At 38.3% G+C, this 17,456-nt stretch overlaps 1 protein-coding gene and 1 long non-coding RNA gene across 2 annotated transcripts in view; both read left to right on the forward strand.

Moving 5' to 3' along the window:
• The window catches only part of Atet (ABC transporter expressed in trachea), a 33,737-nt gene extending 20,627 nt beyond the window's left edge, over positions 1-13,110 (forward strand). The window contains exons 3-12 of the mRNA XM_046615709.2: positions 984-1,222; positions 6,984-7,101; positions 7,218-7,407; positions 7,727-7,934; positions 8,015-8,191; positions 8,278-8,648; positions 8,871-9,039; positions 9,322-9,422; positions 9,523-9,678; positions 10,207-13,110. Coding sequence (XP_046471665.1) covers positions 984-1,222; positions 6,984-7,101; positions 7,218-7,407; positions 7,727-7,934; positions 8,015-8,191; positions 8,278-8,648; positions 8,871-9,039; positions 9,322-9,422; positions 9,523-9,678; positions 10,207-10,551 — 2,074 coding nt within the window. The 3' untranslated portion in view covers positions 10,552-13,110. The remainder of the gene's footprint in view (positions 1-983; positions 1,223-6,983; positions 7,102-7,217; positions 7,408-7,726; positions 7,935-8,014; positions 8,192-8,277; positions 8,649-8,870; positions 9,040-9,321; positions 9,423-9,522; positions 9,679-10,206) is intronic.
• Positions 13,111-16,713: 3,603 nt separating this feature from the next.
• The window catches only part of LOC124215167 (uncharacterized), a 40,955-nt gene continuing 40,212 nt past the window's right edge, over positions 16,714-17,456 (forward strand). Inside the window, exon 1 of the long non-coding RNA XR_006882293.2 lies at positions 16,714-17,252. This is a non-coding gene — a long non-coding RNA (uncharacterized lncRNA). The remainder of the gene's footprint in view (positions 17,253-17,456) is intronic.

Genomic DNA, 17,456 nt, shown 5'->3' on the forward strand with positions numbered 1-17,456 from the left:
CAGCGCTGATGGAGATTTCACATAAAAAATCATTGCGTAGAAACGGAGATATCGATTCGAATAACTGGAAAAAATTCTGGGATACATACTCTTTAACTATGATTTATCACGGCAAGTTAGCTATCTTTAACAAAACGGATCAGTCTACTCAAAAAATTGTAACTAACTGGATTTTTTATATTCTGAGCTAAAAATTGACCGAGTAACTCTCGAGAGACAGATTTTTAAGAAAAAAAGCTTTGGAGGTACTGCGCGATGGAAAAAAGGTATTTTTATGAACGTGTGAAGTTGGATATTTGGATAAAGAGGGAATTAAAGATTCTTACAATTTTTCATCACTCATCTTGCATCAAATCAGGTTATTTTCGATATTTTTCATACGGAACATCCCGTGGGTTTATTTCGACCCCGGTGTGAAGCGTATGGGTTAATAAATATTGATTTTCTTGTTTTAATGTCTAAAATTGTATTGGTTTAAATATTGTCTAGGCTCTGCTCTGACCTCCACAGTAATAATGACTATTTTTGCCCGATCAATCGAGTATAATCGATTATTTTCCAAAATCAATCTGTTTATGTTTTTGACTCCCATGAACGATGCGATACAATATCAATTCATGCGATCAAAGTATCAATTATTATAATTGTCGTATCTACTACTTACCTCTATAATAATAATTAGTGAAAGATAAATAAACGTTTGAAATGAAACTATAAATTATCAAAAAACTCTTCCGCCATTCAGACTTTGTACTGAAATTTACGACTTTTGCAAAAACCGTGGTTTCAAATGCACCGTTTCAAATAAATACGAAATAATCAACGAATCGATTAATTTTCCTGTTCGATTATTTTTTTCAACTCTTAATTTTTCGTGGCCATCGCCACTCCACGTAATTCGTCCTTTTACGACGTAGCCACCTTGATTCGCTATTTTCCAAATTTCCCACCAAACTTCAAGTCTGCTCCATTGTTTCTTCCAGGGGATCTCAGAACAACATTCACTGCAGCTGCAACGGGACATCGACAAACGGAGCCGTGGCTACTGTGGCCACTGGCGGAGTCCTGGCGCGAAAAGTGCCCAATCACAGCGGAGCGAGTCCTGGCAGCCAGGGAAATGGCAAACGGCCCGCCGTTTCCCTGACGCATCTTCCAAAGCGGCCACCCGTCGACATAGAGTTCAAGAATTTGGCCTACAGCGTTTCCGAAGGGAGAAAGAGAGGTTAGCTCATTGTCAGACATTTTTTAATAAACTCAATCTCATCTCATTCGCGTCAGAAATTTTTGACTCCGCAATTGTTGATCTTTTTCCATATTTTATACGTGCTGATAGTTCGGTAGATTTTTAGGATCCTGCTTGGTCGAAAAACAATTAGTTAATTAATAAATTGTCACGATTCGTGTACCGGGAAAAATTGGGTGGGGTACAAAAATGCGAAGAACCAAAAAGTCGACGAGATGAAATCCCAAGTCAAACTACCGACACTTGAAAACGTCGTTAGGACCGTAAATGCGAAAAGATGACTTGCAGAAAAATAAAAATTGAAAACGCGAGAGTGTGTAAATAAATTTATAGCGGAATTTTTTTTCTTTGTCTTTCGAGAATGGCCAATATTACAAAGGGGAGAATATTGAATTGCGAAAATATCTAAGAGTAAAAAATTCGACTTTTTAAATGTCAAACCTGAATTTACAGGAAAATGAGGTACGAGTTACTATTTTGTACGATTACAGCTTTCAATGCTACATTATATTCTTATCTTCGACTCGACGCGATATTAGCTACAGCAAGCAGATGTAGAATTAAGAATAATCTTACACCTCTGAAATAACTTGCCGAATGAACCAAGTTCCATCAACTCGTCTTAGAAAAACCTGCAGCTAGAATACCGAATTACGATTCTCTTTCCATTTTCATACAAAGAAGTTCCACGCTATTTGCAAAAACGTCGAATTGTCTAACGGCCTGATCTATCATACGACGGAATATCGTCGAATCAGGTCATTGAGGTAAATATTTATAATTCACGAAGAGCGCGGGTCGATCGATCGTAATCGGCGATTCCATACAGACCGAGACGAAACGCCGAGCGGAATGGTTCGCTTCTGAGTTCACGCAGCGAAAGGTCAACCATTTGAAGTACAATAAGGGAGGAGGCAGTTCGTTTATCTCGTCAACGAGTTTGCCGTTCTTGTATTCATTCCAGAAAATTAGGGCCAGTTTAAAACCGCCGTGCCCACTCCTGCAATCATTATCGATTAGGGGCAATTTATAACTTCGATAATATCAGGGCGTTGAACTTTCCAATCGATCGATTTACATTTTTAAATCACGCCGTTCCAACTTTTCCAGCAACCTTTCAACCTGTCAAAAATTAATATAACAACGGACTGTGATGAAAATAGAATTAAATAAAAATCCTAGCGGATGTGTAACACTGAGAAAAATTTCATTTGTTACAGTAACTAGAAAATTTCAGTAAAACCGGTATCGTTAAAAAAACTGTTTGAATATTGTTGGAATTACGAAAAACGAGATACGCCTAACAGCTAGAAAACTAATGTTCATTTTCTACCTAGAACTATATTTTTCGATTGTGGTAAGAAATGAAAATAGTTGAGGACTGAGCGGTAACCGGAAATAAAAATTTCTCTCAGTGAAGAAACCGACACGTTCCCCGGAAGTCCCGGAGACTGAAATTTGGCGTTTCGCGTTCAAAAAAATTGGCTCGAAACTGCGGGGACAGGTTTGACCCAGTTGGCAGCTGAACCGAGTCCTGCGGTGTTTCATAAACCAGTTCAAGCTGCGACAAGACGGAAAAAATGCAGCCAGAACGGTCTTACAAAACGTGTCACCGTGCAATATCCTTGTTCAGTCTGTCAGGAAGAGATCCTGCAAGGTTAAGCGGTTATGGCTATTCAGCGACGTGAAAAAATGGGTACTTTAAACGATTCTTTTTTTTTTTTTTATGTATTTTATAAAACAAATGATACCAAGCTATTACACGATGTATTAACTTTATTTGACAAAAGATAAGAAAAAAAAAAAATAAAATATATATATACATATATACATACAGTGCTTTGCGGTAACCATCGTAACTTTGTACTGGTTAATCTAAAATCAATCAAACAAAGAAAAATCAATGGTTTAATATTTGATCTAGTGCCTGATCGTATCCTTTTTTTTTTTTATTTTGCAGACAAACGAAATGGCGTTTTCTGATATTTTATTTGCGAACTTTTAACGGAAAAAGCGCTGGTTTGTCGCTTCGTTTGATCAAAAAAAATCAAAAAAATCCTCCGATCAGGCACGAGTTTTTTATGCCTGCAATAAACTGTATGCATTTCATTTGAATCAATCGAGTGATTTTTAAATTACAGTGGTCACAGCTAATCACTACTTGTGGAACGGGTTACAATAAATAAGGCGACAACTTAGTCCACAATGAATATTTAGTTTTTCAATTATTTTTTTTGAAATCTTTGTCGAATAAAGTTAAAACACTGCATAACAACTTGAAATTATATTTTTTTATAAAATACGTTGAACTACTGTAAAAAAAAAAAAAAAAGAAAACAAAATTGTTTCAAATACCCATTTCTTTCACGCCGATGAGTAGCCTTGACCAATTAAGGGCGAGCCAATAAATACCTCAGGGACGAATTACCGGATCCTTCGAACGCCACGGAAATTCGCAAACTATGCATTGACAATGTTCTTCCATCGAGTCTTTCCCCACGACAAGAATTCTGTGACAAATTAGCGACGATTCGATGCAATATTCAGACATAATTTCGCAATTTCGTGACACCGGATAGCCGACCGTATTTTATTCACCCCTCAAAAGTTGACCGTCGAGAATGGTAGTTTTTGTCAAATAAGTTAAAAGATCGCAAAGGTCAAGGACACGTCACGAGCTCCCGTTTCTTCCCTGATCTAGAATTCAGGGAACGCACTTCGCAGACTGATCCTTCTGGCAAAATTGGCGCGAGAGTTGAATGCCGTAGTGGGTTAAAACTTTGCTCAAAGGATATCGGAACCGTTTCGAAATCCCTTCGCTGTTGCGCCCTTCGCTATTCTCAAAATTCGTACAGCCAGGTATTTTTCTTTTTCACCGCTACGAATAACTCGACGTGAATATTGCATCTCTGCTCCTGTCTCGCGGTGCTTTTATATCCCTACGTTTCTACAACCTTGGTACTCTGAAAATATACCGCGACAAGGAATTTCGTATATTCTTTATACGTACGCGGCCGAGAAAATTCCTCGGGTATATTCGAGTGTGTCCTTTCATGCTGACGATGACGGGGTAAGAATTTCCCTCAGGGTTGCGTATCTTAGTTTTTGTCCTTGCTAGGGAAATTCAGACGGAAATTCCTGACTCCGTAATCAAAGAAGTTCGGTCGAAAAAATTCCCATCAGTTGACGAATTTTGCGAAGTTTTTTCAACGACCGATCGAACGAACTGGATTCGATTCAATTTGCCTGAGCCTTTGAAACTGTTCAAAAAAAAGTAAAAAAAGAAAGAAAAAAAAATACCTCGGATCTGCACTCGGCAGAAAAACGAAGATCAGACGGGCGGATTTTGGTAAATCGTATCTTAATTCGGGGTTAAATTCGCTCGGCGAACGTCGGCGCATAATTTTCGAGCAGATTAAAACGTAGATTATAAAATAGCGTACTTAACGAGGGATGGAGAAAATTATTCGGCGTTTTAATTCAAGGACGAATCGAAAGGCTTTCGCCGATCGGTCAAGGTATCGACTTCGCGTTACGCCGACGGGGAATTCGCTCCAATAAGACGTCGTGGCTTCTTTGCGGCAGTACGTCGACTGTCCTCGTCTATACAGACACACGCAGACTCGGTGTGAACGACCTGCCCGAAAAAAATCGATACAAGTGTACCGAGAGAACGACATTTTCCTGCAGAAGCCGCGCAGATGCACGCGGACATGAACCGCCCGGTGCGCTTGCACCTAACGATCCTAACTCCGGGAAATTTCCCGACGCGCAGATGAAACGACGCTATTTTCGGACTTTTTTTCCGCAGAACCAAAGGAAGGATGGATTTTTTGCCAAATCCAAATAAAAAGAAAAAAAAAAAAACAAACTGAAAACAAATTTTTATTCCCTTCGAAACAGGTTCGAAAGTTTCATTTCGGTATAAAAATACGCCCGTTAAAATTTCAGCTCTTAACATTAACATTGAGAGGCTGCGTATCGCACATTTCTATTTTCTATATAAGAATGACACGTAGAAAATCGTTTTTGTTCCTTCTGATTTTTATTACTAGCTAACGACGCGTCGAACAGAAGATTCACTTACTTATTTTTGTAGAGAATTCAACGCTCTTCAAAAAAGGTCTCTTATTATTTTCTGATAAATTCACTCGTTCAAAAGTTATTCAATTAAATAAATTTAACTTTGACATTGAAGCACCGTTAATGTGCAATTGCGATTCGGTCAATTTTGACTGACTCAAATTTAGAGAGTGATCGGAGAACGATTTGCATCAACAATTAGTTATTCAAATTATGAACAAAAATTCGTGATCATCGGATTGTTGGCAAAAAAAAAAAAAAAAAAGAAAAATGGAAATAAAAAAAAAAAATTCAAATCAGTCAAATTATTAATTCAAATAACAATAGCAATCCTATATTTATACACCGAGGAAAAAGTTGACGAAAAATATTAAAAAAGCAACAAGTGAAAATAAACTTGTTTCACCTTGAGAAATCTTTTCCTGTAACTGTATATATTATATATAAATATACGAAATGACAAGTTGTTTCGTTGAATTGTGAAGGTTTCCTTTGATCCGAAAAAATAAATTAAATTTGGACTGGAACGAAGTATTTTGCATTGTCATAAATTTAGAAGAAACACGAAAAAATAAACCTTCTTTTCCGTGAAGAAATTGATTTAAAGTAATCAATATTTATTGGAGTCGAGTAAATATTTTGTCAGTTTAATCTACGTTCTTTATATAATTCAAAATCGTACGAAACATTACACCGTAAGCCAGTAATATATTCGTTTCATCAGATCAATTAGTTTTCTCAATCCAACTGAATAATTCTTTCCTTCGTTAGATTAGAATTTTATCAACGACTTCTCTGAACCGAATAAACGCAAGTGAGGTGAATATTTTTTTCACTTATTGTTATCTTCCGAGAAATGAAAAATATTCGTAAAATAAGACAGAAAGGAAAAATTTCTGCATCGAATTACAAGTTGAAAAATAATTCTTCGAATCAAGAGTAAATTGACTAAATAAAGTAACCAACAATTTTGCCAAGGGAAAAAAACCAAAAAAAAACAAAAAAGAAAAGAAAACCTTGATAATACAGATGCGGAAAATAAATCTTCGTGTAATATTAGAATACGGATCGACACGCGATGTACGAAGTTACCGTCGAGCAAGGCTACTGCTGGGGATAAGTTGAAGTCGAAGGAACGTCTGTAATATGCATGAAGCTAGAGTTTACAATATTTATGGCCAGCCGGCGAAGTTGTCGATGTGTATCGTCTACACGAAAGCGTACGAGAAGTTTGTGTAAAGTTTCGTTTAAAAATCCAACGAAAAATCTTGCGGTCGCTCTACGGACGCTGATCTGTAAAATTCAGAGTTCCCCGAACTCTGCGCTCGATTGCTTTGCAAGCAGGCCACATTGCGTGGAGGATAATTTCGACCGGTCGGAGAAACGGAAAATTTGATCAATTTGAAACGAGCTTATCTTTCCGAACCCAATTAAAAAGCAGAAGAAAAAGAAAAGACAAAAAAAATAAAATAAAAATATTAAAAGGTATTTTCAAATCGATCCAATGGATCCAAATTGTCAGGTTTCTTTATTTCCTCACAAACTTCTCGTGCATTGATAATTATTAATACACAGTTTTAACTACCGTTCAAATTGATGTTAAAAACAGAGAGAGAGAGAGAGAGAAGAAAAAACTTGATCTTCGTTTCTGTTTCAGGATACAAGACTATATTGAAATGCGTGAACGGAAAATTCAGATCGGGAGAGTTGACGGCGATCATGGGACCGTCCGGGGCAGGAAAAAGCACCCTGATGAACGTCCTAGCTGGATACAAGTGAGTCCTTGAGGTCTAGTAGTCCTGAACCTGGACGCTAATCGTTCGGCTCGTCGGTTCGTAAATTCCCGGTGAATATATTTCTCCACCAGCTGAATGTTGCGTCTCAATTCCAGGACCTCGCACCTCAGCGGTTCGGTGCTGATAAACGGAAAGGACAGGAACCTTAGAAGATTTCGAAAGATGTCCTGCTACATCATGCAGGACGATCGTCTGCTCCCTCATCTGACCGTTTACGAGGCGATGACGGTCTCCGCTAACTTGAAACTAGGAAAGGACATCAGTGCCGTGTCTAAGAAAGTAGTGGTAGGTTCTATATCCTCGTTTAACTCTTTGATTTATGCTGGGACCACCATTTTGAATTTACGAATTTCGAGTTCAGACTCGTTATCAGCGACTCCAAAAACCGTGCAATACAAAGTTTCTTCAAAATGAAGTGACTTTTTGAATTTATGTCCTCCATATCGGACCCACCATTTTGAGTTTTCGAATTTCGAGTTCAGACTCGTGATCAGCGAGCTCGGAAGCTCACGAAGACAAAATTTCAAGTGAATCGCACGAAACGAAAAATGTACGTACGAAAGGGTTAAGAGTCAACGGAAGCTAACCTCACCTTTTTCCGTAGATCGCAGAGATCATCGAAACCCTCGGGCTCAGCGACGCGAGCAACACTCAGACCCACAGCCTCAGCGGAGGCCAGCGAAAAAGACTGTCAATCGCCCTGGAGCTGGTCAATAATCCCCCGGTTATGTTCTTCGACGAGCCGACTTCCGGCCTCGACAGTTCGTCCTGCTTTCAGTGTCTCAGCTTACTCAAGTCCCTGAGCAGAGGAGGTAAGGTCGAAAACGTGTGGAAGTCGATAATGACGCACTCTGGTAATCGTAAGCTTGAAAAAACACCGTTCGTCCACCAGGTAGGACGATAATCTGCACGATCCATCAGCCCAGCGCGAGGCTATTCGAGATGTTCGACAACTTGTACCTCCTGGCCGAGGGACAGTGCATATATCAAGGAAACGTCGGGGGTTTGGTGCCCTTCCTCTCATCGATGTGCCTCGACTGTCCGAGCTATCACAACCCGGCCGATTACGGTAGGTCGAATAATACGTCGCGAAGTCAAAGTCAGACTGTCGAGATACGTTCGTAGCCAACCGATTTTTCTCCTTTTCTCGGCCAGTAATGGAGGTGGCATGTGGCGAGCACGGGGAGTGCGTTCACAAGTTGGTCATGGCGGTTAACAACGGGAAGTGCAACAACTACCAGCATCATCAGGCTGCTCTGGCCGCTGCTCAGACGGTGTCGAACGACATTGCGAAAAAATCACCACCCCAAGAACAGACCAAGCCCACCGACGCCCCGGCGCTCGTTCCAAACGGGGTTGCAAAAACACCGGGTGGACCGACTGTGATAAACGTACCTGTTTCCTGCACCACGTCCCTCCTGGACAGTGCCGAAAGCATAGAGCAGAAGGTTGGCTTTCCGACGAACGGATGGTTGCAGTTTTGGATATTGCTCAAACGGACCTTCCTGTCACAGATCAGAGACATGGTGAGTATTCCATTCGTACAGGATGATTCGCTTATTTACAACCCTGAGCTGCAACTGCAGCACCGTTTTATACACTGAAATTATCTACTCGTGGAACTTGAGAGGTGTGATGTTCCACTGACAATAACGGTTCGTTGCCTTCGATGGCCCGATGCGTTTTCTACCAGTTCAGTGCACCAAGAGCTCGACATTCGTGTAGCTGGACTTTTGTCTTGTTCGCAGACTTTAACAAGAGTAAGGCTGATTTCACACATAATCGTTGGGTTTCTGATCGGTGCTATTTACTACGACATTGGAAACGAGGCCTCGAAAGTTATGAGCAACGCTGGATGCGTTTTCTTCACCGTCATGTTCCTCATGTTCACCGCTATGATGCCTACTATTCTCACATGTGAGTACGATAGAGTTGATTTCCCATCGAGCATTCGGATGTATCTGTCTCAATGCTGTACTCTCAATCAGACTTATCGTATGGTTGAAATTCTACATTTTCTGCCAACTCTTTGGTCTGATAAGAATGATAAGGTTCTTTCAACGAGTTACGCATTCTCTGACGAATGAACGAAAGAAGAAAACGAATCTTGGTAGAATGAGAGAGCGACAGTTGCAGTGATCAGACGATCAATATTTTTCGATTTCGTAAATTATCGAGAACCTCTGTTTACCGTTTCAGTCCCCATTGAAATGGCGGTGTTTGTAAGGGAGCATCTGAACTACTGGTATTCACTCAAGGCGTTTTACTTCGCGAGATCTCTGGCGGATTTACCTTTTCAAGTAAGAAAAAAACAAAAAGAAACAGTCCAACTTAAATAATAATCATCTTCATCCTTGCTTTGTTCCTAACGCTTACTTAACGACACCTTTCACTTCACAGATCGTCTACTCAATTGCGTACGTTATGATAGTGTACTTCATGACGTCTCAGCCTCTCGACGCTCGGAGATTTCTAATGTACCTGACCATTTGCATCCTGACATCGTTGGTCTCTCAGTCGATCGGCTTGTTAATTGGGGCCGCGATGAGCGTAGAGGTGAGTCACATCTTCACTGTAGTTAAAAAAAAGAGGTTTAAAAAAATCTCCCGCCTTCGACTAATCAACCCGTTCTTCTTTAACGCTCGACTTAATACACTCTGTATTCGGAACGGAGAGGAAATTGTCACAGTGATCTGAAAAATTAAATGTTGACCTCCAGAGAATAACATCCATCCTTAATTTTCACCTCGATGGATAAATTTTCTATCCAACGATATCTGGAGAACCAATAACCGGACATAATCTTTTTAGTCTCAGAATCGCGCGCGGCTCATCCTGACCTAAATCTGATACTATTTTGATGGAAAAAGTAGCCTGAGCAGTTCCTGAAATACTTGTAAAAAGTTAATCATTTTTTCGTCTAAAAATAAATCGAAAATCGAAGAACCGATTCAGATGAAACTTGGCCCGCTTTCTTGTCGTCATTGAACTTGAAGCCCGTCAAACTTTGACAAAAATTGCTCTCTCCGCTACCTGCAGTCTTCCGCAAAAACGAACATCTTCAACGAACCCTTTTCATTTCAGAGCGGAGTGTTCATCGGCCCCGTGACGTCGGTGCCCATCGTCTTGTTTTCCGGTTTCTTCGTGAACTTCAACGCGATACCGGGTTACCTGAAATTCCTGTCATACGTGAGCTACATTCGGTACGGATTCGAGGGAGCGATGATATCGGTGTACGGCGATAACCGGGCGAAACTCAAGTGCTCGGAGGTCTATTGCCATTTCAAAAGTCCGAAAAAATTCCTCGAAGAAATGTCGATGCAGAACTCGGTCTACTGGGTGGACGTTGTGGCTCTGATTGGATTCCTCATAGGCCTAAGGATCGTGGCCTATTTCGTGCTGAGATTGAAGCTCAGATCTCTTCGTTGATCAGTCGTCGTTACCGCGTTACGTTTTATCGACAATAACATATATTTTCATTTAGCAAATTTATCGTTTTTCACGGTCGTTTCATAACAAAACGCATGCACTCTGTCGCACCGAATCGATTCGCGTTTTGGTCGACCGGTACACACAATTTAATTCACATGAATTACATTAACGAGCAGATCGTTGGACTCACGATCGGTTAATCTTTACGGGCTTTTTCTGTCGCTGGGTGAAAAAAAACATTAATTACCGAACACGGCGACTGCTGGAATGAAAACTCTGGGCTTTTGCGGTGGTTTGCTTAATTGTTGCGATATTGTTTGAGGGAATGGCAAAGGGATCAGGAGTAAAGAGGAAGGCTGAGAGAGAGAGAGAGAGAGAGAGAGAGTGAGTTGAAGGGAGAGAGTAGAAAGGGAAGGAAACACGATTAACGGGACTTACGGAATTGAATTATTATTACGATATAAGATAGCCAACTCGATTCTGATACTTCGATGGCTTTTTAATGATACTCTCATTTTCATGTTACATTCGTACTGATCGATGTATAATCATCATATATATATATATATATATAAAAAAAAATAACGCGCGAAGTTTCAGCTATACACTGTATGATTATAAATAATGATAAGCTGAACTTTTGTTCAACGTTATATTATAAAACGGAACGGCGTATGGAAGATGCGACAACGTAATGAGAAATGTCGAGAAAGAAATAAAAATCCCGCATCGTTAGTCGGCGGTTTTATACGAGAAAAAAAAAGATAATATTACGGTAAGGAAGAGGGGGAAAAATACAGTAATATTGTAATAATAACGGTTGACGACGAGGAGTCACGAAACACTTAATGATTAAGTCATTTCTTTATTTTCATTATAGATACAAATTCGTCGTTCGCGTTCAATGATTGAGCGTGTAAGTGCGACGTATTTATAAGTTGCCACGTTTTCACTGCCTGGTAAGCGTGTGTGGTAAATAAACATGGAAAACTTTGGTTAAACAAAAATCACATAGGTATAATACATATACTCCGTGTATATGTACGAAGATGTCGATCGTCATATACCTGTAATATAATACACCCTACACTCCGACGAAAAGAAGGAGGAGAAAAAAAAAAAAAAATCGTGCAGCAAGTGCAATAATTTTCACTAAGTTTCGCAAAAAATATTTCCAACTCAACCGGCAGATCCGTTTCTAGGGTTTAGATGATATTTTTTTTACTTAGTCGTTAAGAGGATTTTCGCTGCTGGTCACGAGCATATAAATCGGCAGCAACATCATCAGCCTGAACCGCGCTGTTTTGCTATGTGTATATAATACAATATAATAATATTATTATACGCATACCTTATTACGCGTCGGAGACTATTTGTATATCTATAGATACTGTATTATTATACATTCGGGGAACAATGATGGACTTGATATTTCATTTTTTATTTTTTATTCCTATTTAGCGGGATCTTGAAATCTGTTACATTATTGTTGTTTTCTTTTAGATTTCGTGTATGAGTTGCAGACTTTTTTTTTTTGGGTTTTTGTGCGTATTGAATATTGAGAGAGAGAGAGAGAGAGAGAGAGAGAGAGAGAGAGAGAGAGAGAGAGAATAAAGAAAGAAAAAATTATTCAAAAATACGATGTACGTAAGGGTTATGAACTACATCGACACGTTAGAAAATATTTTAATAAAATTTCATGGTAAATTCTACCTGTAAACATGTATATATATATATACACACATTACGTATATGTATACATTGTTAGAATTAGATAATCGATATTAGGTAGCTAAGTCAATAATTATATTGTTAATTTACATTATTATGTTATAAAATAATGTGGTAGTACTTAAGTAATACAGGTACGATCATCATATGATAATAACGATAATATCTCGAATAGCCGAAATAACTCGCCAGGGATTTAGATTCCATTTAAAATTATACATTCTCCCTCCATATATACTTACACGTGTATACATGATATCATTATACATACATATATAGCGAAGAAAAAACAGTTTGGTAACTTGTAATTTTCTGACCGGGCGAAGAGTTCACGGCCGGTGTGGCAGTTACAGTATATCGGAGAAATACTTTGCAGAGGTGGAACAAAAACGTTAAAAGGTGGGAAAAAAATACGTTGAATAAAAAAAAAAAAAATACAAGAAAAGAAAAATAAAAAGAAGCAGTGACCCACATTACGAACACGGAGGTGTTAATTGTACCGTTACATCGCAACGTGACGCGTATGAAACACGTGTTAATTAATGTGTGTGTGTATCTATATAAATGCATACAAATATTAATTAAAATTCAGCAAGCACTCGAATCAATCTTACATTATATAATTCGCGTCGTAAATACCGATATTGTTCATTGCATTATTATCAAAATGTAACAGTATGACGGTAAGGTAGGTGTAAGGTTCTGTAAAAAAGGAAGAGAAAAAAAAATCGTATGAAGGAAAATGCTAAAGTTAAAAAAAAAAAAAAAAGAAAAAGAAAATGGAAATAAAAATAACAATACATAAGAAATTCACACTTTGACCAATCAATCGTGGCTGCCATTTGAGCGTACGCTTTGTGCTATTACATATACGTGTATAGAGAGTCGATTAAATGCTGTGTAACTGTAAAAGCGAAATGTTGTTTGTTTGTTTCTTTAATTATTATCAATATTGTTCTTATTTTTCTTTTCGTAATTGCGAACGATCAAATCTTAGCGCGCGGCTGAATAACTTCATTATATGTACTTATAATAATAACTTACATAATGGTCTGATAATGTATCGCGTTATAAGATCGTTAACGGAGGTGAGGAAAGTTGAAAGAATATAAGTGGAAAAAGCTTAGAAAGCAGCGTTATAAAGAGCGAGATGTTTGTGACTTTAATTTATTGTACGAGCATACGAAAAACAAAATAATTGCCAGGCCTACGTCGTGCATTATACGAATATTCCGTTACGTATATACTAGCGTATAAATTTATTACAAACAAACCCGTTTCGCTGTTTCTTATATAAATTTCAATTGTAACCTGCACGCTGAAATTCAAAGCGATTTAATCTTTTTTTTTATTTTCTTGTCTCTCTTTTTGCTCCGAACGTTTGTAGGAAATTAGAGGGTATAATGATAATTTTTCTCGCTTATCGCGTATACATTACACTACATACACTTATAGAGTCAATTAATGGTACACGCGGTACTTTAATTACGTGTTGGTAGGATTTTTTCAGTTTTCATATTTGCAGTCTCATCATATATCCTATGTAGTTCAAACTTACATCGTTATTTGAATTTTTTAAGCATAAGTGCAGAATTTATTACGCGTGAGTTGAGCATGGACGCATTGGTATTAAATAGTTAGATATAGTTTCTATTAAAGTTTCATCTTTAAAACTGACAAGAATTGCTCACAGTATTCATCGTATGTTAGTATAACACGCGTTATAACGGTTAATTTTGTAGTTACGAGTACAAATAATGACAAAAGTAAAATTATCGTTCAATCAGACAATATATCTTTATCAATATCGAATATGCGGACATTTTTTCTTCTCTTTGTCACTTTTTTTTTTTTATTCACCTTTTGATCACCTTTTACTTCGTAGACATATATATATATATATATATATATATATATATATATATATATAGATTAGCAAGGTGATAAATTTTTTTGTTCCCAAGTATGCAGAATGCCAACTACAGTAAGAAGCCTGTGTCGGTACCATATGTTGCACGTATATGCAAACATTGTTATACGTGTAATGTAAAATTCGAAGAACCCATCGATGTATTTTTAAACCACTCTGTAAGAACGAAACGAGAAAGAATGAGAGAAAAAAATTGGCAGCTGGTTTGCTATGTAAGGCGCGCCCGTAAAGATAACGTGATTCTAATGAGACTTGAACATTAGAATTCGTAATCACTGCAGCTGGGATAGTGTAAAAAGTAATCGTATTGTCTGTGTATGATATAAGGTTAATTAATATTGATTGTAATAATACTGACAATGATAACAAAAACAACAACAATAATAATAATAATAATAATAATTTAATTTCATAGATTTTCCATATTTTTAGACTCGCATTATTATTGTTCATATCCATGAGTGGGTAGTGCCTAAAACGAAAAAAAAAAACGCTGTGATCTTATTCAATAGTAATCTGAACGCACTCGTAAGAAATTCAGGAACTCGGTTGGATATCGGTTGATATTAAATATCGCGGGAGTGTCGATTACTATTGAGACGCAGTTTACTGATTGTGCAATGTGAAGAAGTGGATATTTCATTCGGAACTTTCATCGGCTTGGTTAGTTCGCTGTGAAATTATTTTCTCATCCGGCGAAATAAAAGAACGGAAAAAAGCAAGCAGGGCGAGAGGATTTGAAATAAATATCGGAAACGAATGAATCGGAGTGAAGTTTCACGACATTTAAATTTACACCGTAATCATATTGTACTTACATATTTCCTTAATAATCGATATCTGTATCGTATAGTAAATGCTTGCCGAAGAAAAAGGGAAAATGCAGTTGGTTCTTCTTTTCGAAAGACGATTCGTACGTGTGTTATACGTGTCTGCTAATTATATGTAATGGCATACGCGACAATCGATTAAAATTTGGTATAATTGATATGGTTGTAGGAATGACAAAGATTTTATGCAACTTACGCAATTGAAAATTTTTTACACGGATTTTTAAGAGTCAACTGTAACGTAGAACGTCACCCACCATATTATTCGAGAGTTTTACCGTATTATACGCTATGCATTCATTTCTATGTAAAGGAACGATCATTCATACGGGATATCTGCGTTAGGCTCAGATTCTTCTGTATACGTAGTTATTATACGCGCATACATTATACATAAATTAAGTATCTGATATCATAAAATACGAATTCCCTTTCTAGGCGATCAAATATCCGCTAGGACATACTATTATTATTACTGTACCAAATACACCCTGTACCATTTTTCATCTAATGTAATTTTATAAATACATAATGTAAAGAAAAAGGAAGCAAAAAAACTACAATAAAGGTGAACACATGAATATCAAAATGTAAAAATTAAAAGACGGAAATATTCAGTCAAAATCGATATAAATAAGACAGAGACGTTTGCACGCGAGTGAAAAAAGAAGAAAGAAGATAATTGGAATCGGGATGAAAGTTGGGAAAAGAGAATGAAACGTTTACAAAATATCTATCAATGTCATTTAGGCCATTTTTGAGAAACAAGAATGAAATGATATCCGTACCGTGTGATAGGAATGAATCCAAACAAATTCGAATGGTGCATGCTAAGATATCACCAGTTTGAGAAAAGGTTTTACAATTAAAACATTTGAAATGATTAAACTCTGTTGTTTTGTCTCACACTGCATCTCTATAGTAACCGAAATAAGCCCGAAAACATTTGAATCGTAAGAAAAATACCAAAGCTTAATCATTTCGAACGTTATAATTATAATACCTTTTCTCAAACTGTCGTCGGTCTCACAATTTGTGTTATTTAAATTTTCTCAGCTTCATTTCTATGACCACATAATAAGGATGATGCGTCACGCGTATCAACTGTCATCACCGTAAATACTATTGCTGGAGATTTTCTAAGGGGTTCTTTCTTATTTCCTAACGTTCGATTCTTAATTACTCTCAATGTACTTTCTAAACGCCGTTTCACACGCCACAATGGACGCGCGTGTGTTGACCGAATTGCGAGTCTTCAGGCGTCTCTGTGCAGCAGCGCTACCTGGCGACGAATAAAAAAAGCCAAAACATCGACGACTGTACTAAATTAACTCAATTTTCACTCGTCAGGTAGCGCGACGGTCGAACCGAATTGTCACATAGCTTATAAAGATAGACTGAGCGCTCTTATGAGCCGCTTGAAGCAAACATTTAAAGGACAGAAATATGCCGGGTGTACTCCTTTCTCTCTCTGACGATATTTGCGGCGGGGATCGCGGCGGTAGAGGAGAACGAGGCGAAATTATGTGCCTATATCTATAGCTATTCCACTTCCACTGCTCCGTTGTCTCCCACCATGACGCTGATTAAAAAGAGAGGGCAATACTCCCGGTATATCGCTGTCCTTTGTGTGTAATTGTCAGTGCCTCTCATAGGAGCGCTCAGTCTATCTTTATAAGTCTATGGTATAAACAGTGCTCGAAAGATGTTACGGAGCGGGCGATATCAGCTGAGCGGAAACGGACTCACGCACGGTTAGATAAACAGCGCGTCAAGCTCGACTCAGAGTTTCATACATCCGCGAGGCGATCGGAGGCAGCCGTGTGTAGAACCATTTCTCCGTTCAGAACCGTACGAGTTGTACAAAAGAAAAGACAAGAAAAAATAAAAGCGACATCGCGATCGTTCCGAGTCGCAACGATGCGACGTGTGTTGATGGAGTAGCGCGTTCGCCGCAGGATCGTCGAATAAGAGGTTATTAATATAAATGCTCTAACAAAGAAGGACGAGAAAATAAAAGAAACTCGCCCGAACCGTTACTTACTTCGGGTATTTCAATTCTCCGTCTCCCGTCACGATTCGCGAATGATTTTGCTCGGTGCGTCAGGACGAATAGAGTACCCCTTTTACTCGCGGAGAGACGAGAAAGCTGTAGCGGCCTTTTAATCAACCTGAACCGACCAGATCCTCGTCTCATCTCATCTCCGGTGAGTACGCATTGTGTGTGTTAATTAAGACAATTGACGGTCGTTTCGTCCGTCGCTTTTCAGCTGCGCCGCCGCTTAACCTGAAGTCAGTAATTTGACAGCTACGGGACAGCTGATTGGCCTGTTATCATTTGTCCTTTGATTCTCTTTATATTTTCTTACTCTATGGCTGCTTACTTTTGTCTTTCTTCGTTCCGATCTTAC

Source organism: Neodiprion pinetum, chromosome 3 (genome assembly GCF_021155775.2).
Source record: "Neodiprion pinetum isolate iyNeoPine1 chromosome 3, iyNeoPine1.2, whole genome shotgun sequence".
Taxonomy (NCBI): Eukaryota; Metazoa; Arthropoda; class Insecta; order Hymenoptera; family Diprionidae; genus Neodiprion; species Neodiprion pinetum.